The following is a 17,184-nucleotide window of genomic DNA, read 5'->3' as shown; positions in this document are numbered from 1 at the left end:
AAAACCTGAAAACATGACTGAATTTTAACTGAGCAAACACATATTGGTAAATGAGTTGGAAAACAGGCTCGTGAACTAAAAGGAGCTCCTTGTACCACCTCTACTTCAATCCTTTTCTCCCGAGAGGTGTAAGGTTTTTCTCTCTCAAGCCTCATATCCCATTACTGGCATCCAGTCTGGAGCATTCAGCCAGCACGTACCTCCTGCTGCGGATAACGGCGCGGTGCAGGTGTGGTCCCTTGGTTAGGGACAAGGGCCAGAGGGAGACTTGACATAGTCTGGTGGGTCCAGGAAGGTGTCCCTCAGGATGTGACCATCAATGTGGGACCTGAAAGATAGAGGGGAATGGTGTGTGGGGAGGCAAACCTTTCGGCCACAGCACACTGCGTGTGCAAAGGCCCTGAACATGGTCCTTTTCAGAACTTCAAAAATCCGGTATGGCCAGAACACAGTGAGGGGGGAGGAGGCTTACCAGGTAAGCAAGGCAGGAGACAGTGGCTGGGCCTGGACCACGTTAAAGATTTAAAAGTTTCTACAAGAAGGAGTGACATCAGATATGCGTCCTTCAAAGATCCCTTGGGCTGCTGTGTGGAAAGTGGATTCATGAGGTTGAAGACCAAGAGGGTGTGAAGAGAAATGAGTGGAAAGTTACTGCAGGTGGAGACCCTGATGACTGAGGTGAGGGGTTACTGTGGGAGGAGAGAGAAATGGACCAGTTAAGCTAAATACCAGATGTTGCATCGGAGGGGCCGGGTGCTGGATTAGATGAGAGGGGTGTCGAGGCATGCCTCTTACGTTTCTCACATGACAACTTGATGCTGTTTTCTGAGAAGAGGAATTGGAAGGGACACGGTTGATGGCAGGAACAGGGAAGGTGCAGATATGAAGCCAGAACTGGCCATGGTGCGTTTGAAGTGCTTTTAAGAAGCTCAAAGTGGAGATGTCCAGGACGCATGTAGACACATGAGTCAATCTCAAGAGAGACAGCTGGGCTGGAGATACTTGGAGTCGTCCGTGTCTAGTAATCAAAGCCTTGGCAAGAATGAGATCTGGGGAGAAGCTGTAGCTTCAGATAGTGCCCTGGTAACAGAGCGTTTGAAGAGCAGCCATGAGAGCCCCACAGTCAGCCGGGCCCCATCCCTTCCTCCGTCCTCCACTGGTCTGTAACAGGTGCACATGGACTGAGCAGTGGAATAAGGACTAGCAGTTGGTGGGACTTCCCTGGCAGTCCAGTGGTTAGGACTCTGTGCTTCCACTGCAGGGAGCCCCGGTTCGATCCCTGGTCAGGGAACTAAGATCCCACATGCCGTGTGGCACAGCCAAAAAGAAAACAACAAAAGGACTAGCAGTTGGAGATGTCACCTGCCCCGTGACTGGAGTTAGTCACCTGTCACAAAACGGAATCCCACCCCTCTTCTGGTTTGTCCCTGATGGTTCCACCAGATGCCAGTATTTTATGCACTTTATTTTAAATGTAGGTGGAGTCAAAAATACCTAACCGTAATTCCTCATTCATGGCATTTCATGGCTGTAGATACATGCGCGTTCTGTCTGTGAAGGACAGGATAAAGTGAGCCTTGGGATTCTTGTCTTACTTCTCTGTCTGTCATCACCGTCGTCATCGTTATCATCGTCAGTTCGAAGCTGCACAGGCAGCAGCATCCTGAGCTGGGTGGCCCTCGCGCACGTCCCAGCTCACGCTCACGTGTTGCTGGTGATCTCAACCACATTTGATCCTCGCTCTCCCTCTCGCCCACAGGAAGCCTTGGAGTCCTGCCAGACTCGCATTTCTAAGTTGGAGCTCCACCAGCAGGAGCAGCAAGCCCTGCAGACAGACACCGTGAACGCCAAGGTCCTCCTGGGGAAATGCATCAATGTGGTCCTGGCCTTCATGACTGTCATCCTGGTGTGTGTGTCCACCATCGCCAAGTTCATCTCGCCCATGATGAAGAGCCGCTTCCACATTCTCGGCACCTTCTTCGCTGTGACTCTCCTGGCAATATTCTGTAAAAACTGGGACCATATTCTCTGTGCCATAGAAAGGATAATAATACCAAGATGAAGCCGCTGGTTCCTGTCCTCATGTTCTTTCAAGTTTTTATTTTGGAGAAAATTCTCTGCATACCACCAGATTTTAAAATGAACGTTTGTGCCGACGGAAGATTACAAGGGCCACGGCTGCGCGTTGTAAATAACTGCAGTTCTCTTCTCTCGGTAGCACTTGCCAGCTGGGTCCCTGTACGTGGTTACCGTGAATCTGTTTCCATGCTCTCACCACGTTGCTCACTGCCTTAATCAGACCAGGCTTCCTGCCCACCTGCCTAGTCCAGCATGGTCAGCCTCTGGTTGCTGAGCACTTGGTGTGATTAGTGACCCAGAAGGGATTTTAAATCTCTCTCTCTTAAGTCTCTGTCAAAATTGAGCTGCACTCTTGCTGGCGGTTGTGTTTTCCCCGCGTCCTATAAGCAGTGAGGGTGTGGCATGACTTGGGGAGGTGAAGAAGCATAGGCGTTGCCCATGTGAGCACGTGTGGCCCGTGGAAGCACAGTAAATCCCGTGTAATCCGCCCCACTGTTCACTGATGACCATAGGTCCCATGTGTGCCCAGTGTCCACAGTGGTCAACTGTTCGTGACTCTCTATCACATGGAAATCTTATAACACACCTGTTGATCCATCAAAAGTCTAACTTAAGTGTTCGGTTTCTCTTTAAATGGTAAGACATGAATATTTATGGATGGGCCTTACTTTCTTATACCCAGGGGGCCGCACTCCTGATTTCACATTCACTGGTTGTCTTATGCACCACCTTCAAGGCATGTAGAGATGCTTCCAAAGCATCTTTAACATGAAGTTGGTGTCTGATAAGCACTACACTGGAGGTTTGCGTTTGGGCACATCTTCACTGTGATGCGCCCCTCTGCGATGTGATTCACTTTATTCAGTCTGTGAGGGATAGCAAAGCTTACTCAGTAAATGAAGAAGGATGCTCACGTTGCAGTGTTTCTGTTTCTCTTCAAGGACAACAGCATCATAGCTTATAAAGCTAAAGTGCCCTGAGGTAGGTACACTGGAAAAGGGGAAGAAAATATGACGCGTGATCTAACTGGGTGGCAGCTAGATGAGTGGGTGCAGGTCACCTGGATGAAGATTGAGGGAGGGTCCTCGTCAGACCTTGAAAGACCAGCAGGAATAAAATAAATTAGATCCAGTGTCTGAGCCAAGGTTGCCATCTCTCTCTTAGGATAAGTTCTGAGGTAATACGTGGAGTGGCCGCACTTTCACTCCATGGAAAGTCAACGTCTTTGGTCTGTTTGGGGGATGCCATTCACTACGTTGAGCCCAGATAATATTTTCCTTTAGATCTGTTTCTCTGCGTATATAACAAAAAGGAAGTCCTATGAGAATCTAATGGAAACTGTTGTTCAGCCCCTTCTCACACCAGCTGTTTTGTTATCTGAAGGCATAAAGAAGCATGTTAGTGTACATTTTCTTCCAGAAAACATCAAATCGCCTGGATTTAAATTTTAAGTGTAATAATTTGCAAATAGCTGCTCTTAGGGAAATCTCCTGGAAAAAATGTGACATAAGCCATGGTTTGAGGGAACGGAATAGTCAGGCGTTTGGTACAAGTCCAGTGTGGGTGAGTCTCATACAACTTAAGCTTGCTTTTTTTTAAGTTTACAATTCAGTGGTTTTAGTCAATTCACACTTAGGCAACTATCATTACTATCTAATTCCAGACTTGAGCTTTTTAAAACAATAAACGTCATTTCACAAAATCTTTGGCTTAAAGTATCTTGCATTCAGGGAAGAGGGAGTCCCACCCCATCTCATGGCTGTGTCCCCTTTCACTGCCAGGCTCTCCCCTGGTCTCCCAGGTTGGCTGTAAATACACTGTGGTCCATCCAGTCCAGGGGACAGAAACAGGTTGCAGATCCAGGGAAGGGAGAGAGGAGCAATGTTGTGCTGCTTTTTGCTTTTCCGTTTTCATGACCAGCATTCCCTGTTGTCTGTGGGCTTCAGTCTCCATGTGGGCTGAGGGCCGGGTGTAACTTAGGCCCTTGAATCAAGATGGCTCCTGGATGGGCTCCTCTTGATTTCTGTGAACATTTCTGAGGCACTTTGGAGGTGCCAGGCAGTAGGGTAGGTGTAGATGCCGCTGGTGGTTTAGAGAGAAAGAGTGAGATCCCTGGCCCTTCCCTCCAGGTAGGCATGGGCCTCCTTCTCACGCCCCAACACTCTGCTCCGTCGCTCAGCCAGACCTGTGATCAGTGTGTCTCCTCCCCGGGGAGAAAGGTGGAGAAGAAAGCAACACAATTCACCCCCTCCAGGCTGGAGCTGTTAATAGAAGCTGCTTGAAACTGACTCTCTTCGGAAATACTGTAGGATCTAAATCATCCCACCTGATCATGAATTCTTTTTGTTTTTTAAAGAATTCATGTTTCTGGTGACTCTCATTAGATTTCAGAAACCTTGTTTTCACTTGGAGATGCTCAACCTACACAGTGTATTTATTTTAGAGTCTCATTGAAAGTTCATGAAGCTTTTTAATAAGATGATATCCTCCAAGGAGGCTTTCACTCTCCGCAGTTTATTATTTTCTTCTTAAAGAATAAACTTTCCCACTGTTGCTGCTTTTCACTCCAAGGAGATTAAATAAAATGTTATAAATATACAATGAAAATAGTGCTCTAGCTATGACATACCCTGGAGTTGGATATTCAATATACATTTAACGAATCCTCTTCCCCACCTTTCGTTGGCAGTCAGCATCATGTGCGTACCTAGAGATGAAAGCCAGCGGTGGGGTGGGTAAGCGCCGGCTCCCTCAGCGAACTTAACTGAGTGGTTGAAGATGCTGGACATTGGGTTCTAGCACTGGATTGTTTGGTGCATGTTATTTTCATGATCACCAGGATAATGATAGTTTGCTGAGGACAAAAGAAAAACCTAAGAATACTCTTGTGGGTTTTGAATTGGTTATTCCAGCTTATACTTTGAGTATGATTGAGTCGGAACAAAACATCCCCCCATTCATTCCCCCCCAACCAAAAAAATTTAAACCCATAATGTAGCAGTAAATAAAAGTATTCCATTGCTGATTCTTTTTTTTAATAGATCTTTATTGGAGTATAAGTGCTTCACAGTACTGTATTACTTCACAATACCATGTTAGTTTCTGTTGTACAAAAAAGCAAATCAGCCATATGCATACACATGTCCCCATATCCCCTCCCTCTTGAGCCTCCCTCCCACCCTCCCTATCCCACCCCTCTAGGTCATCGCAAAGCACCGAGCCGACCTCCCCGTGCTATGCTGCTGCTTCCCACCAGCCAACTATTTTACATTCAGTAGTGTATATATGTCAATGCTACTCTCACTTCGCCCCAGCTTCGCGCTCCCACCCCACGTCCTCAAGTCCATTCTCTATGTCTACCTCTTTATTCCTGCCCTGCAACTAGGTTCATCTGTACCATTTCTCTTTTTTTTTTTAGATTCCATATATATGTGTTAGCATACTGTATTTGTTTTTCTGACTTCACTCTGTATGACAGACTCTAGGTCCATCCACCTCACTACAAATAACTCAATTTCGTTTCTTTTTATGGCTGAGTAATATTCCATTGTATATATGTACCACATCTTTTTTTTTTGTTTTGCGGTACGCAGGCCTCTCACTGTTGTGGCCTCTCCCGTTGCGGAGCACAGCCTCCAGATGTGCAGGCTCAGCAGCCATGGCTCACGGGCCCAGCCGCTCCGCGGCATGTGGGATCCTCCCGGACCGGGGCACGAACCCTTTTCCCCTGCATCGGCAGGCGGACTCTCAACCACTGAGCCACCAGGGAAGCCCCCACATCTTCTTTATACATTCATCTGTCAATGGACATTTAAGTTGGTTCCATGTCCTGGCTATTGTAAATAGTGCTGCAATGAACATAGTGGTACATGCCTCTTTTTGAATTATGGTTTTCTCAGGGTATATGCCCAGTAGTGGAATTGCTGGGTCATATGGTAGTTCTATTTTTAGTTTTTTAAGGAATCTCCATACTGTTCTCCATAGTGGCTGTATCAATTTACATTCCCACCAACTGTGCAAGAGGGTTCCCTTTTCAGCACACTCTTTCCAGCATTTATTGTTTCTAGATTTTTTGATAATGGCCATTCTGACTGGTGTGAGGTAATACCGCATTGTAGTTTTGATTTGCCTTTCTCTAATAATTAGTGATGTTAAATTAAGCATCTTTTCATGTGCCTCTTGACCATCTATATGTCTTCCTTGGTGAAAAGTCTATTTAGGTCTTCCACCCATTTTTTAACTGGATTGTTTGCTTTTTTGATATTGAGCTCCATGAGCTGTTTGTATATTCTGGAGATTAATCCTTTGTTGTTTCATTTGCAAATATTTTCTCCCATTCTGAGGGTTGTCTTTTTGTCTTATTTATGGTTTCCTTTGCTGTGCAAAAGATTTTAAGTCCCATTTGTTTATTTTTGTTTTTATTTTCATTACTCTAGGAGGTGGGTCAAAAAAGATCTTGCTGTGGTTTACGTCAAAGAGTGTTTTTCCTATGTTTTCCTCTAAGAGTTTGATAATGTCTGGTGTTACATTTAAGTCTTTAATCCATTTGGAGTTTATTTTTGTGTATGGTGTCAGGGAGTGTTCTAATTTCATTCTTTTACATGTAGCTGTCCAGTTTTCCCAGCCCCACGTATTGAAGAAGCTGTCTTCTCTCCATTGTATTTTCTTGCCTCCTTTGTCGTAAATGAGGTGCCCATATATGTGTGGGTTTATCTCTGGGCATTCTGTCCTGTACCATTGATCTATATTTCTGTTTTTGTGCCAGTACCATTACTGTCTTGATTACTGTGGCTTTGTGGCATAGTTTGAAGTCGGGGAGCCTGATTCCTCCAACTCCGTTTTTCTTTCTCAAGATTGCTTTGTCTATGCAGGGTCTTTTGTGTTTCCATATGAATTGTAAAATTATTTGTTCTAATTCTGTGAAGAATGCCACTGGTAGTTTGATAGGGATTTCATTGAATCTGTAGATTGCTTTGGGTAGTATAGTTATTTTCACAGTATTGATTCTTCCCATCCAAGAACATGGTGTATTTCTCCATCTGTTTATGTCATCTTTGATTTCTTTCATCAGTGTTTTATAGTTTTCTGAGGACAAGTCTTTCACCTCCTTAGGCAGGTTTATTCCTAGGTATTTTATTCTTTTTGTTGCAATGGCAAATGGGATTGTTTCCTTAATTTCTCTTTCTGATTTTTCGTTGTTGGTGTATAGGAACGCCAGAGATTTCTGTGCATTAATTTTGTATCCTGCAGCCTTACCAAATTCATTGATTAGTTCTCGTAGTTTTCTGGTGGCATCTTTAGGATTCTCTATGTATAATATCATGTCATCAGCAAACAGTGACAGTTTTACTTCTTTTCCAATTTGTATTCCTTTTATTTCTTTTTCTTTTCTGATTACCGTGGCTAGGACTGCCAAAACTGTGTTGAATAAGAGTGGCGAGAGTGGACATCCTTGTCTTGTTCCTGATCTTAGTGGAAATGCTTTCAGTTTTTCATCATTGAGTATGATGCTTGCTGTGGGTTTGTCATATATGGCCTTATTATGTTGAGGTAGGTTCCCTCTGTGCCCATTTTCTGGAGAGTTTTTATCATAAATGGATATTGAATTTTGTCAAAAGCTTTTTCTGCATGTATTCAGATGATCATATGGTTTTTATTCCTTAATTTGTTAAAGTGGTGTATCACATTGATTGTTTTACGTGTATTGAAGAATCCTTGCATCCCTGGGATAAATCCCACTTGATCATGGTGTATGATCCATTTAATGTGCTGTTGGATTCTGTTTGCTAGTATTTTGTTCTGGATTTTTGCATCTATGTTCATCAGTGATATTGGTCTATAATATTCTTTTTTTGTAATATCTTTTTCTGGCTTTGGTATCAGGGTGATGGTGGCTTCGTAGAATGAATATGGGAGTGTTTCTCCCTCTGCAATTTTTTGGAAGAGTTTCAGAAGGATCAGTGTTAGCTCTTCTCTAAATGTTTGATAAATTCACCTGTGAAGCCATCTAGTCCTGGACTTTTGTCTATTGGAAGATTTTTAGTTACGATTTCAATTTCATTACTTGCGATAGGTCTGTCTATATTTTCTAATTCTTCCTGGTTCAGTCTGGGAAAATTGTATCGTTCCAAGAATTTGTCCATTTCTTCCAGGTTGTCCATTTTATTGGCCTATAGTTGTTTGTAGTAGTCTCTTATAATCCTTTGTATTTCTGCAGTGTCAGTTGTGATTTCTCCTTTTTCATTTCTAATTTTATTGATTTGTGTCCTCTCCCTTTTTTTTCTTGATGCGTCTGGCTAAGGGTTTATCAATTTTGTTTATCTTCTCAAAGAACCAGCTTTTAGTTTTATTGATCTTTGCTATTGTTCTCTTCGTTTCTATTTCATTTATTTCTGCTCTGATCTTATGATTTCTTTCCTTCTACTGACTTTGGGTTTTCTTTGTTCTTCTTTCTCTAGTTGTTTTAAGTGTAGGAATAGATTGTTTATTTGAGATTTTTCTTGTTTCTTGAGGTGAGATTGAATTGCTATAAACTTCCCTCTTAGAACTACTTCTGCTGCGTCCCATAGGTTTTGGGTTGTCGTGTTTTTGCTATCATTTGTTTCTATGTATTTTTTAATTTCTTCTTTGATTTCTTCAGTGATCTCTTGGTTATTTTGTAGTGCACTGTTATCCTCCATGTATTTGTGTTTTTTACAGTTTTTTTTTCCTGTAATTGATTTCCAATCTCATAGCATTGTGGTCAGAAAAGATGCTTGATACGATTTCAATTTTTTTAAATTTTCCGATGCGTGATTTGTGACCCAAGATGTGATCTATCCTGGAGAATGTTCCATGTGCGCTTGAGAAGAAAGTGTATTCTGCCACTTTTAGGTGGAATGTTCTATAAATATCAGTTAGATCTATCTGGTCTATTGTGTCATTTAAAGCTTGTATTTCCTTATTTATTTTCTGTTTGGATGATCTGTCCATGGTTGTAAGTGGGGTGTTCAAGTTCCCTACTATTACTGTGTTACTGTAGATTTCTCCTTTCATGGTTGTTAGCATTTGCCTTATGGATTGAGGTGCTCCTATGCTGGGTGCATAAGCATTTATAATTGTTATATCTTCTTCTTGGATTGATCCTTTGATCATTAGGTAATGTCTCTCCTTATCTCTTATAACAGTCTTTATTTTAAAGTCTATTTTATCTGCTATGAGTATTGCTACCCCAGCTGTCTTTTGATTTACATTTGCATGGAATATCTTTTTCTATCCCTTCACTTTCAGTCTGTATGTGTCCCTAGGTCTGAAATGGGTCTTTTGTAGACAGCATATATATGGGTCTTGTTTTTGTATCCATTCAACCAGTCTGTGTCTTTTGGTTGGTGCATTTAATCCATTTACTTTCAAGGTTATTATCAATATATATGTTCCTATTACCACTTTCTTAATTGTTTTGGGTTTGCTTTTGTGGGTCTTTTGTGTTTCCCGCTTAGAGAAGTTTCTTTAGCATTTTTTGTAAAGCTGGTTTGGTGATGCTGAATTTGCTTAGCTTTTGCTTGTCTGAAAAGCTTTTGACTTCTCCATCAAATCTGAATGAGATCCTTGCTGGGTAGATCAATCTTGGTTGTAGGTTTTTTTCTTTCATCACTTTAAGTATATCCTGCCACTCCCTTCTGGCCTGCAGAGTTTCCACTGAAAAATCAGCTGATAACCTTATGGGGATTCCTTTGTATGTTATTTTTTGTTTTTCCCTTGCTGCTTTTCATATTTTTTCTTAGAATTTAATTTTTGTTAGTTTGATTAATATGCATATTGGTGTGTTTTTCCTGTATGGGACTCTCTGTGCTTCCTGGACTTAGATGACTATTTCCTTTCCCATGTTAGGGAAATTTTCAACCTAATCTCTTCAAATATTTTCTCAGACCCTTTCTTTTTCTCTTCTTCTGGGACCCCTATAATTCCAATGTTGGTGCGTTTAGTGTTGTCCCAGAGGTCTCTGAGACTGTCCTCAATTCTTTTCATTATTTTTTCTTTATTCTGCTCCTCCGCAGTTATTTCCACCATTTTGTCTTCCAGCTCACTTATTCGTTCTTCTGCCTCCGTTATTCTGTTATTGATTCCTTCTAGTGTATTTTTCATTTCAGTTATTGTGTTGTTCATTTCTGTTTGTTCTTTAGTTCTTCTAGATCTTGGTTAAACATTTCTTGTATTTCCTCAATCCGTGCCTCCATTCTGTTTCTGAGATTCTGAATCAGCTTTGCTGTCATTACTCTGAATTCTTTTTCATGTAGATTGCCTATTTCCTCTTCATTTATTTGGTGGTGTAGGTTTTACCTTGCTCCTTCATCTGTGATATATTTTTTTGCCATCTCATTTTTTTTTTTTTTTTTTATGAGTAGGATTGTGTTCCTATCTTCCTGGTTGTTTTGCCAGAGGCTTCCAGCACTGGAGTTTGTAGGCTATTGGGTAGACCTGGGTCTTGGTGCTGAGATGAGGAACTCTGTGAGACCTCACTCCGACGAATATTCCCTGGCATGTGAGGTTCTCTGTTAGTCCAGTGGTTTGGACTCGGAGCTCCCACCACAGGAGCTTTGGCCCAACCCCCGGCTCATGAAACAAGATCCTGTAAGCCATGTGGGGCGGCCAAAAAAAAAAAAACTAAACTAAAAGAACAATAACAAAGTAAAAAATAAAATTATACTAGGAAACTAACAGATATGTTAGAAAGAATATAAAAATAAAAATATAGATGGATCAGCAACCAGAAGGTACATCAATACCACAATAGTAAAAAAGGAGGAGGAGGGAAAAGAAAAAAACAAAGGGTAGGGGCGGGGGAAGGCCTTGGCTGTGGAGGGCGGGGCCTAAGCAAGGGTGAGGTTTGGGCAGTGGGCGGGGCCACTGCTCAGGACCCACAGAGATGGAAAAGGCCCTGGGGGACATGGCGGAGTGGGGCTTAGGCTCAAGAAACAGAAGGGGCCCAGATGTGCCCCCCACCCCTGGGCTCAGAGGGCAGGGGACCTCACCTGGGAGCCCAGCAGGCTTCCTGGGCTAGAGTGGGTGGGGCAAACGCCCTCCTCTCCTCTCCTGCTCCTCCGCTCTGGGAGGGCCCCTCCTGCTTGCCTCTCATGATATCCGCAGCCTCAGGGGCGCTGATCCTGTCTGGCCTCCGCTTCTCCTCCCCCCTCAGTCCCCCTGCGTCCTACAGTTTCACTCTGGGGTTCCTCCCATCTCCTTGGGCGTCCGAGTCTTCCACCAGTGGCTGGCAGGCACCTTAGTTGTGGGGAGATGCTAATTCCGTGTCTTCCCATACCACCATCTTGACCCCGTCTCTCTATGTTGCTGATTTTGGACAGTGAAAGTAGCATTTGTTATTTAAATATATTAAGTATCAGTACATACAGCTGTCTTATTCTTTTTGTTTTTTAAATTTATTTATTTTTGGCTGCGTTGGGTCTTTGTTGCTGCACATGGACTTTCTCTAGTTGTGTCGAGCAGAGGCTACTCTTCGTTGTGGTACGTGGGCTTCTCATTGAGGTGGCTTCTCTTGTTGCCGAGCACAGGCTCTAGGCGTGTGGGCTTCAGTAGTTGTGGCACATGGGCTCAGTAGTTGTGGCTCACGGGCTCTAGAGCACAGGCTCAGTACTTATGTTGCATGGGCTTAGTTGCTCCGCAACATGTGGGATCTTCCTGGACCAGGGCTCGAACCTGTGTCCCCTGCATTGGCAGGCAGATTCTTAACCACTGCGCCACCTGGGAAGTCCTGTTTTATTCTTTCTAATAGCTACATTTTATTATGTAAAGAAATTATTGTAAATCTTTCACCTACTTATAGTAAAAGCATAGAAATTCCTGTTCAAAAGAAAAAAAAAAAAGTAGCATTCGTCCCAAGTTTACAGCATGTATAGTTAGTTGTTCTGCTTATATGGTTGCTGTGATCTATTGATAAATTGAAATCGTCTGAAACTCCTCCCCTTTCCATTGCAGCCCATAATGCTACTATTATCCTTCTCTGTCAGTTAGCATCCATGTGATTTTAGCCCTTCTCCTGATTTGTCACTCTTGTATTCATTTAAATATTTCCCCACTATGTATGTTTCTCACCCTGTCATTTTTCTAGTGTATCAGGTTTAATTATGGGTTCAATAATAGTGAGAGGAACTAGCTTCCCTCGGGCAACTACTCACTTAGATCCTTTTTCTTTGTTTCTTAAATACCAAATTATTTTGCCTCACATGGAACATTTTTGCATTGAATTCAAATATAGTTGTATTGGTTTGGGAAAACATTCAAATATACTTACTAATATGAACATGCATGATTAAAGAACCTATTATGCATATTGCTATAATTTTGAGAAACCGGGGGTAGGATGAAATGGCATTATTTAAAATTCAAGACTTTATCTGGAGAGAGGTGTATAAGAAGTTTAGCACATGTGCTAAGGAAAGAGTTGGTCTAAAAAGATAAATCACTGAAAAGAATGAAATTGGCCTATTTTTATTAAAAGTAGTTAAGAAGCTTTTTTAAAAAGAAAGGTACATTTAACAGGAGTGATAACCCAGAGGGTATAAAAGCAGATTTATAATTTTCTAAAGTCAGTACAATTCTCTGTTTATAAGAAGCTGGGAAGTAAGTACTTTGATTGTTTTAGGAATGATTTATGTGTTGCAACTTTATTTAAAGCTTGTCTGCTGTATTTGTCCTTAGAGGAATGTTTCAACAAAACGTGCTCGCTGTTTAAGATGTGTTTAGGCAGTAGTTAGTGGCTCCGAGCATAGAAACTGGAAATGTTCATTGTGAGGTCTGTTGTAGAATTTCTGTTTTGTGGGATATCATATAGTTTCCTGTCAGCCTAACATTGTAAATTCCCTGTAGACCTTCACCACATTCAAAGCGGGTGCCATCATTTTTTTAAATAAACACGATGTTGGCTTTGATGTTAAACCAAGAGCTAGAGGCTTCCCTGGTGGCGCAGTGGTTGGGAGTCCACCTGCCAATGCAGGGGACACGCGTTCAAGCCCTGGTCCAGGAAGATCTCCCATGCCGCGAAGCAGCTAAGCCCGTGCGCCACAACTACTGAGCCTTCGCTCCGGAGCCCGTGAACCACAACTACTGAGCCCGCGTGCCACAACTACTGAAGCCCGTGCACCTAGAGCCCGTGCTCCACGAGAAGAGAAGCCACCGCAATGAGAAGCCCGCGCACCGCAACGAAGAGCAGCCCCTGCTCCCCTCAACTAGAGAAAAGCCCATGTGCAGCAATGAAGACCCAACGCAGCCAAAAAATAAACAAACAGATAAATAAATTTATAAAAAAAGAGCTAGATTTCTTAAATTTTCACATTTGTCAGAGCCCATCTCAGTAGCAGATCTGTTTGTGTGTCTGTATAATCATTTTTTAAAATAGACTATTTTAGGGCAGTTTTAGGCTCACAAAAAACTTCATTGGAAGGTACAGAGATTTCCATACACCCTGTCCCCACACATGTACAGCCTCCCCTGCTGTCAACATCCCCCAACAGGGGGTACAATGTAGGGGGAACCTACACTGATACGTCATTATCACCCAAAGTCCCTAGTTTACATTAGGGTTCACTCTTGTATATTCTGTGGCTTTGGACAAGTGTGTAATGACATGCATCCACCTTTAATTATAGTGTCATACAGAATAGTGACACTGCCCTAAAAATCCTCTGCCTATTCATCCTTCCCTCTCCCCACCCATACCCAATCAATGTTTAAACTAATTTCAAGCCTACCCTGTGCAAAGTTGTCCATGTGCCCATTCCTTGAGCCTGGTGGGAGAGGGAAGGACAGTTTGTCACAGTACCTGGAATTCTAGGAGATGTTCCCTGGTGTTGTGGGAAGAGGTGTGGTAGGATGTTGAGGGCAAGGCAGAGCCGTCCTGAGCTGGAGCGAGACAGACAAGAAGGAGGGCAACACCAGGACAGGTGTGGGCACAGGAGTGAGCAGAACCCTCTGAAGAAGCAGCCTGTTTAGTGGCATCTCTCTTCATTGTATGATGCTTTCGTGCTGACGAAGCACTTTATTTTCCTAGTGCGGTAACTTATCTGAGCCAGTCCTATGCCATAGGCATCGTTATCCCTGGTATATGGGTCGAATTGAAGCTCAGACACTTTTCCCAAGGTCACAGCTAGTGAAGGAGGGAGCTGAGCTCTCTTTGCCTTTGCCTTCTCCTGCCTTTTAATCTACTTCCACTCAGCTCGATGTCCTAAGCAGTTTCTCCTCTGGTCATCCAGCACTCAACGCCCCCTGTACTAACAAAATAACTAGCACGTTTAGGTGATGGAGACATTCGTAAATACGTCAGCTCATTCCTTGCCCTGGTTATTTGCATATTTGAATCTTTGGAAATCTTATGGGACCCTGTTGTTATTTTGCACACCCATTGTTATTTGATGTCTGAAGATGTACATACAGAAAATAGAACTGATTATATTAAATGTGTGACCAATCCGGCATATTCCCAAGTGTCACTTTAGGGAAAACACCAAGTCTGTATTTCCTTAAAAAGAGAGGTGGACAAAATTTTTGATGAGTTAGATTATAGCTAATAATGAAAGATACTGCCACACAATGAAGCAGTGCTTTCCGATTTTGAATCATACATGGACCTCTAATAGAAAAAATTATCGTGGACACCTGAGAACACCCATAGTCACAATTTAACCAAGTAACTTCAAATCTTCATAGCAGTTCATGATAGTAGCTTTTGTTAATTTACAGTCATAAGGTTGCAGATTACCTGCAGCCCTACATACAGAGCTACCTTCTGATAGGTATGACCATGAGATGTAGGAATTTATAGGACACAGAAGGACCATGGCAGTGCCAAACAGCACCTTCTGGGCTTTCATCGCTGTGGAATGACAGCTAACATGTTTTGAGCATTTACTGTGTACTATGCTATGTGCCAAATGCTTTGCATTCACTATCAAACATAATTGTTGCAACACCCAGTAAGACAGACACTATTGTCCCTGCTTAACAGATGAGGAAACTGAGGCTCAGAGTGACTAAAAAACTAGCAGCATCATGAAGTGGGTAATTGTGGGCTGTTTGTTCAGCCCCAAGCTTGTATGACTCGAGCCTACGCTGGTAACCACTCCCCTGTGCTGTAACGGGAGGACTGAGCGATTGCCTTCTAGTTACTCGGTAGCTCCCAGCTCCTGCGAGGCAGATGACTCTCCTGGAGCCCTAAAAGGGGTCACTTAGCCCTAGGACTGGAACAGTCAGTACCGCCGTTGCAGATTACCACAGTTGCAAATCGTGCGTTTACACCTTTGCTCTTTGGACATATTATGGTGAGGATGGTTACCTGAAGCCGATATCCTAGATCTTTGAAAACACATGGGCTGACAGATTTATGGTTGAACAGAATGGAAAGCTATTAACTAAAGAAACTTCTACACCCTCCCCGGCTCCCTGAGCTTCTTGGGCTGTATAATCGGCAATTGGTTTGGCTGAGTAGTTCTCAGCTTTTTTGCTCGGCTCTGAGATGGTGAGGTCCCTGGTGGCTTCTGCCCTGTGCTCTGGAGTATCTGCTACCAACCGTCTGTGATGGCTACTCTCAAATTCCTCTCCTTGCTAAGCCAGCCAGAATTTCTCCCCTGCCAGGCCTTTAACTTGACCAAAGAAGTTAACGGGAGCGAGTATCAGCCATGTGTTGGTGGTGGTTACACCACTCTGGGCCAGGTATGGGAATTGGATTTTTTTTCTTCTGTTCTGCAAGAAGCAAAGTCATGCCTCAGTCTCTACTCATAGTTAAGGGACTCCATTTACTAAAGGAACTCTCAGAGGCCTGGATTCTACTCTGATCTCAGACAGTCCACATTACAAACAGTGGTGCTCTCCAAGCTGGGTGTTTCCTCCCCAGAGTGGTTTTGATTGCTCTTTCATCATCACAGTTCCCTGTGGTTTGAAGCCCAGGTCCTCTTAGCTGCAGGGAGCAGAAAACTATAAGACAGACCCCCAACATTCGGGCCACAGGCGGGACATAAACACCCGCAGTGGCTCAAGCCCGCAGGAACTCGAACAGAGGCCTGAATTCACAGAGAGATGGCTTTCCCCAGACACGGGAGTCAGAATTTTTCCCAGGTGATTTCCTGGTATGCATAGGGTTTCCCCTTATCAACAAGAAGCAGTCACCTAAGAGTTGATGAAAACCGTATATAGAGCTGGAAGGGAGGAGGCCCATTCATCGTTCAACAAGCACTTCTCAAAGGAGAAGCTGGGAAGGACCCAAGGAGGCTGAAGGCTGGCGGCTGGCTCTCCTGGCTAGTGGAGGGCGGGCAGCAGCGTGTCGCTGGCCCTTGAGAAGGAAGGATCCTGACCGGTCAGCCCAGTGGGTCTCCTGGTGTCCGGTTCCCAGAGTGGGCTCACGGTCTCCCTGAGAGCACTGGACTCCGCCCAGGCTCCTGGCCAAGCTGGGGGATGCTCCTCTGGCTCCCTCAGTCACAGGCCTGTCCTACAGGGGATGGACTGAGCCATGCAGCTGGTCAGAGCATTTCAGCTCCTGGGCAGCTCTCTATATTTGAATGGAAATCAGCACATTTGCTGCTTCTTGTCAGCAGGTCTTGTCAGAGTTGGGTTAGCATGAATCATTTTCACAGGTGCGGTCACCTAATAGACTAATCAAGCAGATTCTGAATGACTGTGTGACGTGTGGGCAGGCCAGCCTGAAACTCTGGGGGCTTTCTTCCTACCCGCAATCTGATGAACCCGGGGAAAATGTTTAACCTCTCTGAACTTCCCTGTCCTAACCTGGAACATGCCTAGGGTGGTAAGGCTTAGATAAAGTGCTTGGAACAGGGTCTTCAGTCATTTAATGTATTTATTGAGCACCTACCATGTGTCAGGCACTGTTCTAGGCACAGAGATATGAAACAATGTCCCTCTCCTCGCGGGGGTTACGCTCTAGTGGGAGGAGACGATGACAAACAAAAATAGAATATTTGGCAGCAGTAATGGCCGTGCACTGAGCATTTAACCTAAAATTAAAACTTACCTTGATACTCTTAGAGAGGAAATGAACTTTAAAAAAAAAAAAAATCTTTATTTATTTATTTATTTATGGCTGTGTTGCGTCTTCGTTGCTGC

At 43.5% G+C, this 17,184-nt stretch overlaps 1 protein-coding gene across 4 annotated transcripts in view; it reads left to right on the top strand.

Annotated features, from left to right (window-relative positions):
* Nucleotides 1–17,184, top strand: part of TMCC3 (transmembrane and coiled-coil domain family 3) — a 119,131-nt gene that overhangs the window by 65,518 nt on the left and 36,429 nt on the right. For 2 of the 4 annotated variants that reach the window (XM_027107205.1, XM_027107206.1), the window contains exon 4: nucleotides 1,760–3,781. The exons of the other annotated variants lie outside the window; for them this stretch is intronic. In XM_027107205.1, the coding sequence (XP_026963006.1) occupies nucleotides 1,760–2,062 (303 nt within the window). In that variant the 3' untranslated portion in view covers nucleotides 2,063–3,781. Of the gene's footprint in view, nucleotides 1–1,759; nucleotides 3,782–17,184 lie in introns of those variants that run through there. 4 annotated transcript variants of the gene reach the window in all.

Source organism: Aethalodelphis obliquidens, unplaced genomic scaffold (genome assembly GCF_003676395.1).
Source record: "Aethalodelphis obliquidens isolate GAN/ISIS:26980383/991018 unplaced genomic scaffold, ASM367639v1 scaffold8, whole genome shotgun sequence".
Taxonomy (NCBI): domain Eukaryota; kingdom Metazoa; phylum Chordata; class Mammalia; order Artiodactyla; family Delphinidae; genus Aethalodelphis; species Aethalodelphis obliquidens.
This window is presented reverse-complemented; position numbering and strand designations above follow the sequence as displayed.